This window comes from Glycine max, chromosome 8 (assembly GCF_000004515.6).
Source record: "Glycine max cultivar Williams 82 chromosome 8, Glycine_max_v4.0, whole genome shotgun sequence".
NCBI lineage: Eukaryota > Viridiplantae > Streptophyta > Magnoliopsida > Fabales > Fabaceae > Glycine > Glycine max.
The window spans coordinates 46,446,067-46,461,828 of record NC_038244.2 but is presented as its reverse complement, the minus strand read 5'-3'; the positions used below and the strand labels follow the sequence as shown (position 1 = coordinate 46,461,828).

At 34.6% G+C, this 15,762-nt stretch overlaps 1 protein-coding gene and 1 pseudogene across 1 annotated transcript; one reads left to right on the top strand and one right to left on the bottom strand.

Annotated features, from left to right (window-relative positions):
• Nucleotides 1-2,883: 2,883 nt before the first annotated feature.
• On the bottom strand, nucleotides 2,884-8,954 carry LOC100793834 (galactokinase-like; annotated as a pseudogene).
• A 1,558-nt stretch (nucleotides 8,955-10,512) lies between these two features.
• Nucleotides 10,513-15,385, top strand: LOC100793299 (uncharacterized). The gene is made up of 7 exons (XM_003530841.4): nucleotides 10,513-12,593; nucleotides 13,216-13,306; nucleotides 13,432-13,589; nucleotides 13,739-13,790; nucleotides 13,901-13,980; nucleotides 14,098-14,191; nucleotides 14,324-15,385. Exons 1-7 carry the CDS (start codon nucleotides 11,127-11,129, stop codon nucleotides 15,106-15,108), a joined length of 2,727 nt encoding a protein of 908 aa, XP_003530889.2. The 5' UTR covers nucleotides 10,513-11,126; the 3' UTR covers nucleotides 15,109-15,385.
• The last annotated feature ends 377 nt before the right edge of the window (nucleotides 15,386-15,762 follow it).

The window sequence follows — 15,762 nt, the reverse complement described above, 5'->3', positions numbered from 1 at the left end:
AATTATGTAATTGAAGTACCAAAGCTAATTTTCATTTTGTAGATAATTAAAAAATATTTGTTTTCTATTCACTTTTCAACTAATTGAAATATAGTATTTTTTTTTTTTTTGGTAAAACAATTGAAATATACTATGAAGTAAACAAACCATCTTAGCAAATCAAATTAATTTATGTAAAAAAAAGAAGAAGAAGCAAATCCATAATTAATGTCCTCCGTCCACACACATATATTTATAGAAAATTTTCACGTTGCAATGATATATAATGAAACAAACAATACTAACCATAGTTACAGGCTTATTAATAATGGGTCAATTGAAGTTTTTTATTTTCAATGAAGCCTCTATATTTTTTTTCTTCCCATTAGACATAGATGTCTCTATCACTTAATCACATACATATGAAAATAGTTAAATAGAGAAATGATGTCTGTGCGCACCTTTTAGAGATTTTAATTACCCAATCCCTACACAAGTATTGATCCAATCCTTACCTAAGGATCCACCATCCATGTGTGAGTCCCACAAACGACCTTCGAAAAATATAGCATGAAATAATACGGGTAAATATTAATGTGTATAATTTATGTTTGTTTAAACAAAATTTAAAAGAATTTGTGAACACACTTCATATATACACCTTTAATTAAAACGTAAAAGCGATACAAAACTCACATTAAAATAAAATAAATTCTACTGTTCTAATAATACATCCTAAAAGATAAGTGGTGAACCTTTAAAACGATCTTAACTTTAATTTCATATGCTTTTATATATTTTCTAAGAAAAATAAGAACTCTTTCTTTTTCTCTATCAAAGTCACTTTTAATTGGGATAATAGAACAGCTTATGGAAAACTTATACTTATAAAATATATCTCATGACTCCTATAAGTTTTTTTAAAATTATTTTTATAAGCTTCTATAAAATTTATTAAAATAATATCTTTTTTCTTGTTTCAACAAATTTTCTCGTTAAATTTATGACATAAACTCTTATCTGATAAAAAAAACTTATTAAATAAACATTTAGTGTTGAAGTTAATCAAGTAGTATCCTTTTCCAATAAACTTAATAGAAATATACAAATTGTGAGAATTGGATTGGACCCTTAAGAATAGCTCTCTATCATCATGGTAATAGTTCGATCTAAAAGTAATACGTTATGACTGGAGGTCAGTAGTTGGGTTTCATTCGATATCTGGCCTGGTACCAACCAAATCAATTAAACAATTTTAAGACCAACCTAACCAATTTATTAATCTGTGCATCCTGAAATTCATAACAAATCAAACCCAATAATAATCAATTAATTTGGTTAGGTTGGGAATTCTTTACTGTCTTCACCTGTCGGGCATCGTAGCTAAAATGTAATATTCCTTCAACAAGACTTGTACGGAGGCTAAGCAATAATGTACTATAAAACATTTTAAATTCAACTTCTTTAATTCCGGGTTCTCTCTTTTGAAAATAATCAATATAATTGTATAAATTATTCTTTTGTTAGAATGGTCAATTCCAGGCAACTCAAACGGAACACTATATTTTTGGATTAGAATAGATCAATTTAATTATATAGGGCCCTGTTATTGGCACCCCTGTTGTAATTCTATTACTGCATGATTGAATGTAATGAATATTCACTTTGCTTGATATAAACAGACTGACCACATCATGACATGTGGCATTATGTAGCTACAATTGCTAGGTGAAAAGATACCAAGATAGGTCCCCATTAATATTAAGGATTCCTCCCACGACCCTTTCTTATGTCAAATTATTAATGACACTCGTCACATATATCAAACCAATTTGAATTTGACCTTTCCAATAACCAAATACACCTCAGTATACCTTAACTATCCCTCAAAAGGTAAAGTTGATATTTGAATCCTGCACTCTCTTATTTGTATTTTGTATCTTTCATTATTTTGAAATACTCATTCCAAAATATAAATTTGTATTTAGGAATGAATTTTTTGAAATATAATGAAGGTGTTGGAGAGGGCGAACCCTGGTGCAGCGGTAAAGTTGTGCCTTGGTGACTTGTTGGTCATGGGTTCGAATCCGGAAACAGCCTCCTTGCATATGCAAGGGTAAGGCTGCGTACAACATCCCTCCCCCATACCTTCGCATAGCGAAGAGCCTCCGGGCAATGGGGTACGAAGTTTTTATAATGAAGGTGTTGGACTCAATAATGGAAATACAGGAAACAAATACCCAAAGCCGAATTAGGAGAAAACTGTTTCAGATGATCCACCTAAAACCTGAGCCCAATATGAAAGTTGGGCCTGACTGAAAGTCCAATCGATATGCATGATCTCCTAATGGGCTTGCTATTCCCACCTTATAATGTATTTGGGTTTTACAATTTCCGAAAATATTCTTGACAAGAATTGCAATTCCATTGAGCAAAATACACAATAGAATTGGTGCAATCAACATACTCTATGAAATGTGATTTCGTTGTGTACATATTTCTAAAACACGCTTCTGTTGTGTATTTTAATTTAATACGATAAAATTGCATTTCCCTAGGATATACAATCTTATTTTTTTTAAAAAAAATACCTCTGCAACATGTCTGACCAAAATTCATCATCCTCTCTAATGGACCTCTGCAATTCTAGGAGTGGCAAAGTGACTAAGCGGCTTCACTAATCACTGCTAACCCGCAACTACATTGTTGATTTGAATATCATAAGTAATTTCGTATGACAACAATAGGGTACCACTGAAATATGATACTTTGTGTAGATCTTTAGGTAAATCCTATCATGTTTTTTGCAAAATTATTACTGAAAAAGTTAACTCGGAATATAACATGTGTTACATTTCCATGGGAATATTGAAAGATATCATATACTGTAGTCGGTAACTTCTATTCTCACTATCTTTTTTCTTCCACCATTTGAATTTTGGAAAACATTCCCATAAATATTAAAATCTAACCAAACATGTTTTTCAATTTATCCTTAACATTCCAAGTATAGTTATTCCTGAAAATCTAATTACATATTTGAAACAAGCATCACCTAACATTAACATGTTTTCAGCCTTCAAAGAAGATATCCAAGGATTTGATATAATACTAAAGCTTGAAAATTGCTGCACCACTGGAAGGCTTAGAAGCAAATACATAAAGGTCAAGATCATTCTTGCTGATATCACCCTTGTCCACCCTAAACTGGTAGAAACGTTCCTGAAATGGATTTGGAATCTCTTGTTAACTACTTGCCTATATTCCAATGTCTAACTACGATTCTTATAAGTAGAAGTATACAACAGCAAACCTTCAAATCAAGGATAAATTGAGAAGCAATGCACTCTTTCACCAAAGCAACAACACAGCCACCCCATCCTGCTCCAGTAAGTCTAGCTCCAATTGCACCATTTTTGCGGCAAATGTTGACAAGTTCCTCCAACTCTGAACAGCTGATTCAAAGTAAAAAGAAAAAAAAAATGACATTGTACACGCAATATTAGTGATTTGAAGATTGAAAGAGATCATATAACACAAATCAAGCACTAAATATACAACCACTAGACACTGTCAAACACACAATAAAATTGCATGTTCTTTATAAACAGAAGACAGAATTCTAAAACCCAGTATTTGGTATTAATACCTGCATTCGTATAGAACACTACAGCTATAATGACTCTCATTCAAAAGGTCACCAAGCTTCTTTAGCATTTCCTCACTGAAAAAATAAAGAGTAGTTATAATCCAATAAATTTGGAAATCTTTTTTACCAACAAAAGAATCCCATAACAACACAAGCTAGGACACTCATAAGCCTAGCATATAAGATCAGTAAAATTTTAAGCAGCAGGGTAGAGTAAAAACAGATATTTCATCAGCTAATGTCAAAACAATAGAACAATAGAAAATTAGAAATAGCCCTATGCACGCCAGTAAACTATAATTATTCAATTAGAGAGGTTTTGGCACTTCTAACTGTTATTGGGTTGAAATATAATTTTTGTGGCCTGATATCCTCATTCCTCAGTATCCTGAAGCCACTTTGGGCTCTAACTATTCTAAGTTGATTTGGGTAGACTCATTTAAAGAGGCGAAGCACTCCTAGTGCTTATTTTTTCCATTCATGAGACTTGATCTTAAGACCTTACTCCAAAGAAAATTAAGTTCCTTACAACATGGAACAACAGGCATTGGTTTGGGTTATACTAAACTATATCCAGCAATGATTGGAATTTTCTTTTGGATTAGTGGTTTTGAAATCATGCATACCTTTATTATAGATGGAAAAAATACAAGTCATGTCCAGGAATGTCTTGCATAAGAATTTCATAAAATTGTTTAGCTATAAATCCAAAAACTCATCTTTGTTTTGAGGATACAATATCCTTGAAAGCAAGTACCCTCCTGGCTTCAGAATACACATGGGTAGCTCTCTAAAAATAATGTTCAAAATTAAGTATCACATAAAAACTACATGATAGCCAGTCTACAACCAGCAAGAAATTATATAATTTTCATCGTGTGATATTATAGAAAAGCCGCAGAAAAAAATGGATATTTTTCAAATGGAGTAGGTCATCCATGAGTGACTAATACACAGTAATAGAATCTAGAAAAAACATGACCTCATCAATGTTTTAAAACTGAAAGTGGATGAAGATAAACTTCGGTAAAGAAAATTTAATATAATTATGCCTTAATATGGCTCCTGAAGCTTTGGTTTTTAACCATGTCTAATGCCGTTGCGTGATCCATATAGTCAACTTGACCTGGTGGGATAAGGCTTTGTTCTTATCGTATGCTTAATATGGCTACCTAATTATTATATAACTAAAAATTTAAAGTAACTGAGTTGCTACAGAGTGTAAAAGTACCTGATGTAACTTGTAGTGCTCAGCAGCTTTTATGACATTCAAATAAATAGGATTATTGCTAAAAATTGAGGTGAGGTTTTCATCAATAATTTTCTCAATTTCTTCAGCTGTGTATGGTTCTTCCTTCAAAAATTCCTGTAGAAAAAGGAGACTTTTTTTTATTAAAATACAGAGGGAATACAATATCATGAATCTGAATAAAACACACAAAATTCTGTAACTCCAGAAGTATCACTCTTCGTGTATTCACAAGGACAAGATTTAGAAATTTAAAAAGATAAAGCAATAATGGGATAATACAAGGTAAAGTTACCTTGATAGCAAGGACAGGATCAGAAGATTTATGAACACTTGCAAACGATAAGCATAAACCTTCAACATCGGAGAGTGTTTTAAGGTTTAAAATTTCCTCCCTTGGTTTCATTCCAAGCTTTATACCAAGAACAATCTGGAAAATTTTACAGTAACACATTACAATTTAAAATGCATAAATGACATCAAAAGATGACATTCTGCAGGTCTGCCAAAAAAACAAAAGAGTAGCGTGCGCACACAATGATTGCCCTTTCGCCTCCAACATTAAAGGACCAAAAGCATCTAAAATGAACAGATTTAAATTTTGCTCTCCGAAATTAATCAAATATAGAGCTAATGAAAAGCTTCATATTTGAGCTATAGAAGAACTTAAGTCTAATTTAACTCTACCAGTCTACTTCTCCATGATGTTAAATGTGTACTCTTACACTACAGGTTAAAAGAGTATCATAAATTAAGAATCATATTTAACAATTATCACTTGTCAAACATCAATTGCAAGAGTTTTCTATATAATCAATTAATATTATTTTATAAATATGTGAACAAACTAATGAAGAATAATATGAATTTTCTCCTCTTTATTTTTTTTCTTTATATAAGGCATATGATTAATTTCCATTATTACTTTGTCAAATGCATAGAGTAGAAATGAAAAAAAAAATATACAATTTTAAGCTGAAAAATACTTACTGATGGCAAATGGCATTCAAAAGCCCTATTATTATAATTTGTAGCGGCAGTGACAGCCTTTTGAGACTCAGCCAAAGAATGAGCTATTACAAATGTCCCACCAGCAGGAAGTTGTGTGCAGATTGGGTTAAAATCAATAAGATCTGCACACCCAGTTTTGGCCATGACAGAGATTGCCTGTCAAAAAAAACAGGAAAATGATACAAGTCCCCTGATACATGTTCAGATGTTCAAAGAGCAAGATCAATTGGCTTAGAAGGCTTATCTAAACTATGCAATAGACAAGATCATGTAGTCTTGTAATCATTTAAATCTATTCCTTAGAAAGCTATCACAAAAGCATGATGGAGCCTACCTTAATTTTCAAATTCAGGCCCAATGTAAAGGAGAATTATCAGTAAAGAGCATAGAAGTTAACGAAATAAAAAATTTACTAAAACAAAATCCAACTTAACTGTTGCTATCATAAGATTGGTTCTAAAAAATATTTCATATTCTATAGAGTTTATATTTCAAAATACTTCTCATGATAATAAATAAGCATTAAACAGAAAGCAGAGTCTTAAGTACAATCTCCTTATCATAGCTTTACTCTGAATGATAGATCGGTAAAAGTACAAAATGCGTTCACCTAAAGTGCTATACTTTATCCGTTAGTCAAAAGATAGTAGTCAATCAGTAGTACCAATTTGCAAAAAGCTGTTCTAAAGCAGTTACTAAGGCTATCATCAGAGTGATTGGAAGAAAATTTGATGTCTGGACATTTCGTTTGAACAATTTTGCATTATAATTAAAATAGAGCATTTTTACAAAGAAAGATGTGTACAACCTGATCCATTCCTCCAGATTGTGTTCCAATGTATCTTTCACATTCACACGTAAGTTGTGCAATTTCTTTCTGTCAACAACATATGAATGTAAGTACATGAACGTTAAATTATAAAATGCATTCCAAACACCAATAATCCTCTGGTCATTTGTCACTTTATGCAAAAGGTAATTGTATCTCAGATAATTAACAGGCTACAAACAAAGCTAAAATTAATTATTACATAAAACGGTCGATACTTAGCTTGTTGCATTGTTAAGAAAAGAAGCACATTAAAAGACAAACATAAAAACTGAATTAAATCCTGAAGAAACCAAAGTTTCCAAAACATTAAGTTAAAGTGTCACAGATAGTTCGAAATAGAGATCATTAAATGAAAAGGCAACGGAATTTTAGGAATATTATCCTATCAGTGGCGATACAGATATATGATTAAGTTAAGCTATTGGCTCGCAAGTTCCTTAAAAAATTCAGGTATCATTTTTGTTAGCTGAACAACATGTAAAATCCAATTAATCCATTACAACTGTCATATATCAGATATCTAAATAATTATCAGGAAATAAACAAAACTGTCTCAGGAGTTAATTAAAAGCATTTCATAATGCCAAAATTTAGCCAGATCGACCATGCTACTTCAACAACAACAAAAGTCATCCAACTCCATTCAAAGTGAAGTTAACTACATAGATCACACAATGTCATCCAACTCGGTTAAAAACCATGTTGCTTCCATTCAAAATTTCAAATTATTTAAAAGATACTAAAACTGCAGTCCCACATAGATGGAATACCTTTGGGAAGTTCACACCAAAAGCAGCCATAATAGCAATTGTTGAAGAACAAACAAGCTGTAGAGCTCGATAGTCCAGACCCTTTATAAAAAGCAAGCATATATTGGATTCAACTCAATTAACAAACAATATCATCTCTGACAAAGTACCAAAGATAATGTAATCATGTACTATGTTTGGTCAATTAGCAGAATGCACCTGTCAGAACTGTTCCATCAACAAGAACATCAAGCCCCAGAGGTTGACCAACATCAACTCCTTTCAGTTTTACGTAGTCATAGAATCCCTTGTACCTGAAAAAAAAATACTGTCAACGTTGTACTAAATTAAAAAATAACAAAACATTTTTCTTATTATCACTAAAAAAAACGTTTACACAAGAAGATGGTCAACATCCATCATTCATGGCTACAACATATCTCTTTGCTTTTCACCCTTTGCCTTCCAAAAAAAAACAGCAGTTTGCTTTGCAGTCCACAAAAAGAAATACATATTGAAGTACCTCATAAGCACTTTTTTTAACTTACAAAAGTACAACAAGTACTTACATTAATGTGTCAGACCCTGTTCGGCTAAATAAGTATTTATTTGAATAAAACTTGTTAAATAAGTCTACTGCCTTAGGTCCAGTCGAAAATAAGCAGAATAGCTATTGTACTTGGAGAAACATCCATGCAAATATTATTTTTTAACAATCTATTTAAGTTAATTTAGGTAGATATAAAAATCAGGTAGTCCTAAGCTATTTTTAGCTTTGGAAAAGGCTTAATCTGATATTTAAGTAATAAGCAATACACTAAATTAGTTTTTGAAATAACAAACATTAGTCAACTTAATTCTTAAAATTACTAAAAATTGGTCATTTTCATCTTTGTCTTTGTAATTTTAGAATAACAGAGGTTTGGTCATTTTACAGACTAAAATAATATTTATGAACTATTCTTTTTGTAAAGTTATATTTCCCATTGATTCAAAAAAAGGTATAGTAATTTTAAGTAACAGTAATAATTTGGCAAAGCTGGTTGGGATCAGCGGGGTGGCATATTTGTGAGGGTTGACATTAGCAATCCTGAGATTGTTTTGGGTGTCTTGGCGAATGGCCATAGGCAACACGGAGTACCCCTCGTAGTCGATATGCTCACCGATCAAGTTCACTCTCCCCGGTGAATTAATTGGGTGAGGTAGAAGAGGATTTGTCTTCTAGAAGTCAAGGTCGAGTAAAAAAACCATTAGTGTATTTAATGATGCTCTTTTGGCTAATTAGCAAGATTAAGTTTAAGCGCACATGTTGCATTTGTTTTAATATTTTGATATAGGTCTTTTTTGTATTAGGAAGGTTTTTTATTTTCTCTAGTTTCGGGTATGTCCCGTTTATTGTTGTATCATTTTGGGTTTAATATAATTTACATTTTTCCCAAAAAAAAAAAAAATCATTTTCATCAAAATGATAACCTTTGGAGTCATGTCCTAGAATCTAAGTATGGGGATGGAGGAGTCTCATTGGAATAGATGAGGTAAATAATTTTTCTATTTGGTGGAGGGGATTAAGAAGGATTTGTGGTGGCACAAACATTAATTGTTTTGATCATTTAGTGAGGTGGAAGTTAGGTGAGGGGGCACGTACTAGGTTTTGGCTAGACATGTGGTTCAGTGAAGAGTGCTTGATTTTCAAATGTCCTAGACTTTTTCTTAACTTGGAGCAAAAGGAGGAAGTGGTGGGAATATGGGAAGATGGGAGAGGGACACTTGGTTTTGGGATCTAAAATGGAAGGAGGAGTGGTTTGCTTGGGAGAGTGAGTTGGTTGACAATTTGTATGAGATGTTAACAAATGTTCAACTACTAAGGGGGGAGGCGAACTCTTGGTAAACTTTGCATATAAATCCCCCCACAAACACTTTAAGGGGAAATTGATATAATGACAAAGTTTCGGTAGCATGGAAAATAAAATTTTGGTCTAATTAAGGTGGAGTTATTTAAGGGTGGCTTAAAATTATATTATTGAAGTAAAATGTATATATGCATTGCTTAATTATGATGATGTATTGTGGAGATCAATTAATAAGAAATGAAGAACTCGAAATAAATTACTTAAATTACATCTATTAAAGATGCTCTTACAAACACTCTCTTAAGGCACACTTATATATTTTTTCTCATTGCTTACGTCAAAGAAGGAAACCAAAAGTTTAAAAAAAAAAAATCTCTATAGACATATGATGTTTCTATGCCTATACAATTTATCTATTACCTTTCTTACTTATACTTAAACATCTAAGTTTGTGGGACAAAATGCTTTTAGCAAAAGCTTAAAGGAACACTCCTTTGTAAGTCATGTTCTTTTTGAACTTGAGAGGAATGTGACCCATAAATCTGAATAAAGGAGCCGGCACAAAGACAACAAATTTGAGTAACGATATTGTTTAAGGGAACTATAGTGGTTTGGGTATCATTACAAATAGATGGCTCCAAACAAGTTTATTTGAAGGGTTGAATTAATGTGTTGGAGAATGGATAGGAACCTAGAAGGGGGTGCATTGAGAAATAAAAAAATCTGGATAAGTTAGAAAAGTCAAGGGGTTGAAGGTGATGGTTGGAAAAAGAAAAGAGAAAGGTGGAAGTGGTGGCTGGATAGGGAGGAGGAGGGGTGGTAGTGGTGAAGAAAAAAACACTAAAGGTAAAATGCTTATGAATGTGATTTTAGTAGAAGTATCTTTGGACTGAAATATAAAATAAAAAAATTATGTATTTTATGTATTAATAAGATTGTTTTCTGCAAAATGACCTTCATTTATGTGAAGGCCTAATTCTCTCTATATAAAAATAACTTTGGATAAATGAAGAGAGTCGTTACGATTACGAATATAATATATCATGTATGATACGACTATAACGACTGCAATAAGCTAGGAAGAAAAAATCTTGCCAACTTATTTCAATATCGTTATATTGCTAGCTAGCTTACTTCACTTGCATATATGAATTGCATTTCTATCATTCAAATTTTGTCATGTTTCGCGATAATCAAATGTAAAAATGCATATATAGAAGTGGTTAAATGCTTGATATAATCTCATGTTATTTTTATAAAAAAAAAAATGGTACTAGAGACACGACTCATGAGAATGTCTTTTTAATAGCGACAAAAGGAGAGAATAAAAAGCAAGTATAACACACTCCAAGCAGGGAAAAAGACAAATTTAATGAGCATAATTTAAGAAACGAAGAAACAAAAAATAAATAAAAATACAATTAACAGAAAAAATAACAATAATTGAGCAAGTACTTTCGAAGCATGAAATTCACAAACGTGAGAAGCAGTTTGTCTACATAAGAAGCAAAGCTTGTGCACAATGGAAATACGTTGACCGTTTCTTTGCCTCCAAAACCCATAACGGTAACCGACCTCTCCTTATTCCCTTGATTTCCTCCCCTCCCAAGCCTTCAAATACAAAACAATTTCTAAAAAAATAAACATAATAATAATAATAATAATAATTAATTGCTATTAATTATTTAAAATAACACTGGTACTAGTAATAATAGGAATAGTAACACAAAATAATAATAAATCAAAACACTATCACATTCCATTCATTTGATTTCCATTTCTCCCATTCCTCTCTCGTGTGTCGCCGATGGCCACCATGGAGCGCCGGAAAACGATGACCATGAACTGGGATGGCCTCGGCGACGACGATGACGACGACCACTTCTTCGAGACCTACAACCTCCTCTCCGCCGCCGTGCCGCAGGACCTCGCCGACGACGATAACGATTTCGAAGACAGCCGCCTCTCCTTCGCCTCCACCATCTCCTCCACCCTCTCCATCAAGCCCCGAACCTCACACTTCTCCGCAAACTTCACCGGAAAACCAAACTACGAAATCTGGATGGCCGCTCCGGGATCCATCTCCGAACGCAGAAGAAGGTTGCTCGGCAGCATGGGCCTCGACGAGAACAAGGAGCTCCTCCAAGCCACCAGCGCCGCCATCGCCCGTGCCATCACGAAAAAATTCGAAAACAACAATGGCATCATCAACAACGATAACAACAACAACAACAACAACAACAACAGCAGTTACGCTATCAATTCCACCGCCGTTGATGTTGGGAAACAGAAACCGTCGAACTCGCCGGTATACGTCCTCGTCCGGTCGCGGTCCGAGGGCGACATCGGCTCCTTCTCAATGGAGAAATCGAGGAAGGAGGAGATAATAGGAAAGGTATCAAAGCAGCGGTTGACGAGAACCGCTACGGAGGTTGCTCAGCGGCGGCACGCCGGCGCTGAGAACAACCGAATGGTGGTGAAAGACGTGCCTGCTGCTGGGGATTCACCTGTGCATCAGGTGAACCGCCAGGTGGTGACGGCGGCCATGGGAATGGGCGACCTGGGGGCGTTTTTTCTAATAAAGAACCTGGACACGGGAAAAGAGTTTATAGTAAACGAATACGGAGAAGACGGCACGTGGAACAGGCTGAGCGATTTGCAGACTGGAAAACAGTTAACGATGGAGGAGTTCGAGAAAACGGTGGGGCATTCCGCGGTTGTGAAAGAGGTTATGAGGCGCGCCAACGTGTCGCGCCACAGCGATAAGAAGCTTTCTTCAAACTCCTACATTTCGAGGAGTTTGAGATTAAGCAAGAGGCGTGGAGCTTCTTTGTTGAGGAACATAAAGGGCGTTGCGAGTGGATTCGTCGGGGAGCGTGAGGCGTCGGTGGCGGCGCCTCAAGCGGCGGTGGGGAAGAACGAGTGGGTGCGCGTGAGGCAGAGCGGGAAGTCGCAGAAGGAGCTATCGGCGCTGCACCTGTGCCAGGAGTTCCAGGCTCACGAAGGGTGCGTGTGGACGATAAAGTTCAGTTTGGATGGTAGGTATTTGGCAAGTGCTGGGGAGGACAAGGTTATACACGTCTGGGAGGTGCAGGAGTGTGAGGTTATGTCCTTGAAACCCGACTTGAAGAAGAAAGGTAAGAAAGGGGGTGCTTCTGCCATTCCCGAATATGTTCATGTTCCCGAAACTGTTTTTACTCTATCCGAGAAGCCTTATTGTTCTTTCACTGGCCATTTGGATGAGGTCTTGGATTTGTCTTGGTCCAGATCTCAGGTAAGCTTTTTGCTTTCATTTACTTTTATCTTGATTTGAAATGTGTGTTTAGCTGAATATTTTTAAAATTAATTTTCAAAGAATTTAATTAATAAAATTGATTCACAAATAAAAAGATTTATGTTTATCATCGGAGCAAATGTAGAGTGTAAATTGATTTTGAATACTTTTATCATTGATAAAAAAAAAACAACTATTTTTCATCATTTCTAGTTAAAATAAGGTTTTGAGACAATCAATTTTATCCAAAAACAATCAAATGCCTATTTTTTTCTTTTTTCTTTTTTTTTTTTTTGATGATTTTGATTGTGAAACTAACACACTCAAAAGCAACTTCATCCTCATGAATCCAAATTTTATTTGATTGGAAACATTTTTAAGTAGTTTCTATATTGGATAAACAATTCTATGCTCATTGTTACTATTAATTTCTTTTTGGAATAAAAACACCAAAATACAAATCACTTTATTTGAAAACCAATATATTCAAAATCAATTTCGTAAATGTTCATGTATCCACGCATATATTCTACAGAAAATTTACCATGCATGCTTTATAAATTTTCTGCAAAGAAAAAACTGAAGGATGATTTTATTTTCTAATGTGGATTTGTCCTTGCAGTTACTTCTCTCGTCTTCCATGGATAAAACAGTGAGGTTGTGGGATTTGGAAACCAAGTCATGCTTAAAATTCTTTGCACATAATGACTATGGTAATATGTTTTAACTTTGATGTTCTAGTTTTTTTAAAATTCTTTTGGGAGCTATGTGGCAATGGCACATTACTTAATTTGGTTGTTTTGCTTTATGCTATTTGTTGTGGGATTGGATATGGCAGTGACCTGCGTGCAGTTCAACCCCATGGATGAAGACTATTTCCTTACTGGCTCCCTTGATGCCAAGGTCAGAATGTGGAACATCCCTGCACGTCTCGTTGTGGATTGGATTGATATCCATGAAATGGTTACTGCTGTTTCTTACACCCCTGATGGCCAGGTATGATTTTCTTGATTTCTTCCACTATGTGCATCTCTGATTTGTTGTTGCAAATTGGTTAGTGTTTAGTACATGTTTTTTATTGATTGGTAAAATTTAATAATCTATATCCGCTTTAATAATTGGTTCTTTTCTTCTTTTAATTGTAGGGTGTTCTAGTTGGTACACAAAAAGGAAATTGTCGAACTTACAGCTTAGAGGGTACTGTTAATACACTAGTCCGTTGTTCTTGTTTATATGTCATCCTTAAGTACTATGGAATTTGACAATGTATGCTATTTGGTTAATTCTGATTTCTATATGGTCACCAGATTACAAGTTAACTCAATCTGGCACAGTTGAGCTTCGAAACAAAAAGAAATCTCAGCTGAAAAAGGTTACCGGTTTCCAGGTAAATTCCACAACCATATTAAAAAAGAGAGTTTATATGGTTTCCTTTTCATACCACTGAAGATTGTTTTATGTCAAGAATAAAAACTTAACTGGCTTTGCATCTTCACAATCACAGTTTGCCCCAAATAATCCATCAGAAGTGCTTGTTACTTCAGCTGATTCCAGGATAAGAATTGTGGATGGTTCCCAAGTTGTTCAAAAGTTTAAAGGTAATGATGATGCAGATGCATCATTTGCCAGTAACATTTTTTGCTACTTCAAAAATGACTTTGTGTTTATGCCTACATAACCAATAGAGTAGTGTCATAACTCATAACTTATTAACATGGTGGTGAAAGCAGGTTTTCGAAATGCAAGCAGCCAAATGGCAGCTTCATTTACTACAAGTGGAAGGTACATCATAAGTGCAAGTGAAGACTCACAAGTGTATGTTTGGAAGAACGAAGAGGCTCGCACTCCAAGCTCCGGAAAAGCAAGGAGTCTGATTGTTAACCAATCTCACGAGCACTTCCCATGTAAAGATGTTTCAGTTGCAATACCTTGGCCTTGTACCATAAGGGGTGATCCACCATCAGTGCCAATGCAAAACCCCAAAAAGAACTCAAAACGTTCACAAGAGGACACTCCAGCGAACAGCAAGAGAATGTTGCCACCTCTTCCAAAGAAAAGCAACAACCACGCCACAGAAAGTGCACCAGGCTCCCCAGAACATGACCCTGCAGCGATTTCGCGCACAGAATCCGGAATTGGAGACTCATTTGGGAACAGCAAGAGAATGTTGCCACCCCTTCCTAAGAAAAGTAACAACCATGCAACAGAAAGTGGTGACTCCCCTATAGATGAAGAACTTGAAGCAATTTCTAGGACAGACACGGGATTAGGTGATTCATTTGCTTCAAGCTATGGTGATCCAGCTTCTATATCTGCTTCAGGTACTCCATCAAATGCATCTTGGTCTTCCAATTACTCATCATATGATGGTTGCAATGGTGCCTCATCAATACACCCTTCAGCATGGGGCTTGGTGATTGTGACAGCAGGGTTTGGAGGTGAAATTAGGTGTTATCAGAATTTTGGTCTGCCTCGGAGGATGAGACAGGCCAATATCTTTTTGGGACCTACATAATATAACAAATAACATCTTTCTCCATGGCAAATTATTAACTTAGCAGCTTTTTCCCTTTTGAAAGATTGGAAGGGAGGAATGGGATGTGATAAATGTAGTAAATTCACTTTTTTCTCATTAGATTGGCATGTGATGTGGCAATTTTGGTACCTGTATCCCTATGGTTAGTAAGTTATACTAACATTATAGACAAAATACAAGAATGCAGATGACATTCAAACCCATTAAATGGGAGAAAAAGTTGGCAGCATAAGATTAGAGACATTAAATTAAGCAATTATTTTTTTCTGTTTGATTGAATTCATAGCCTTAAATCACTTAACAGCTACTCATCTTTGTCTATCATCGTACTGTAGGGTGAGTGATTACTCAAGTGTTGGAATTTGGATTACTCATGGCAAAACAAATAAATAAAAATTAACAAACAAGAGAACATGTAGAGACGGAAACATGTTCTGACAAGTAGATCCTTGGTTTTTTCTTTTTTATTTAAATGAGTTGCAACTAAACGATGATTTTGTGTGGGAAGGTGGAATTTGTTTTAGTTTTTAGCTGATATCTGGACACTAATCTTTTCTAACAAAGTTCTTCGTATTCATACTTAAACAATTTATATCAGATAAAGTATTCGGTCAGAACGAGAGAATACCTGAT

What these genes read in the sequence shown, in the direction of transcription:
- LOC100793299 (XM_003530841.4), top strand. Translation starts at nt 11,127, where the DNA reads ATGGCCACCATGGAGCGCCGGAAAACGATGACCATGAACTGGGATGGC. An exon ending in TGTCTTGGTCCAGATCTCAG is followed by an intron (nt 12,594 to 13,215) that starts GTAAGCTTTTTG and finishes TTGTCCTTGCAG; the next exon opens with TTACTTCTCTCGTCTTCCAT. An exon ending in CTTACACCCCTGATGGCCAG is followed by an intron (nt 13,590 to 13,738) that starts GTATGATTTTCT and finishes TTTTAATTGTAG; the next exon opens with GGTGTTCTAGTTGGTACACA.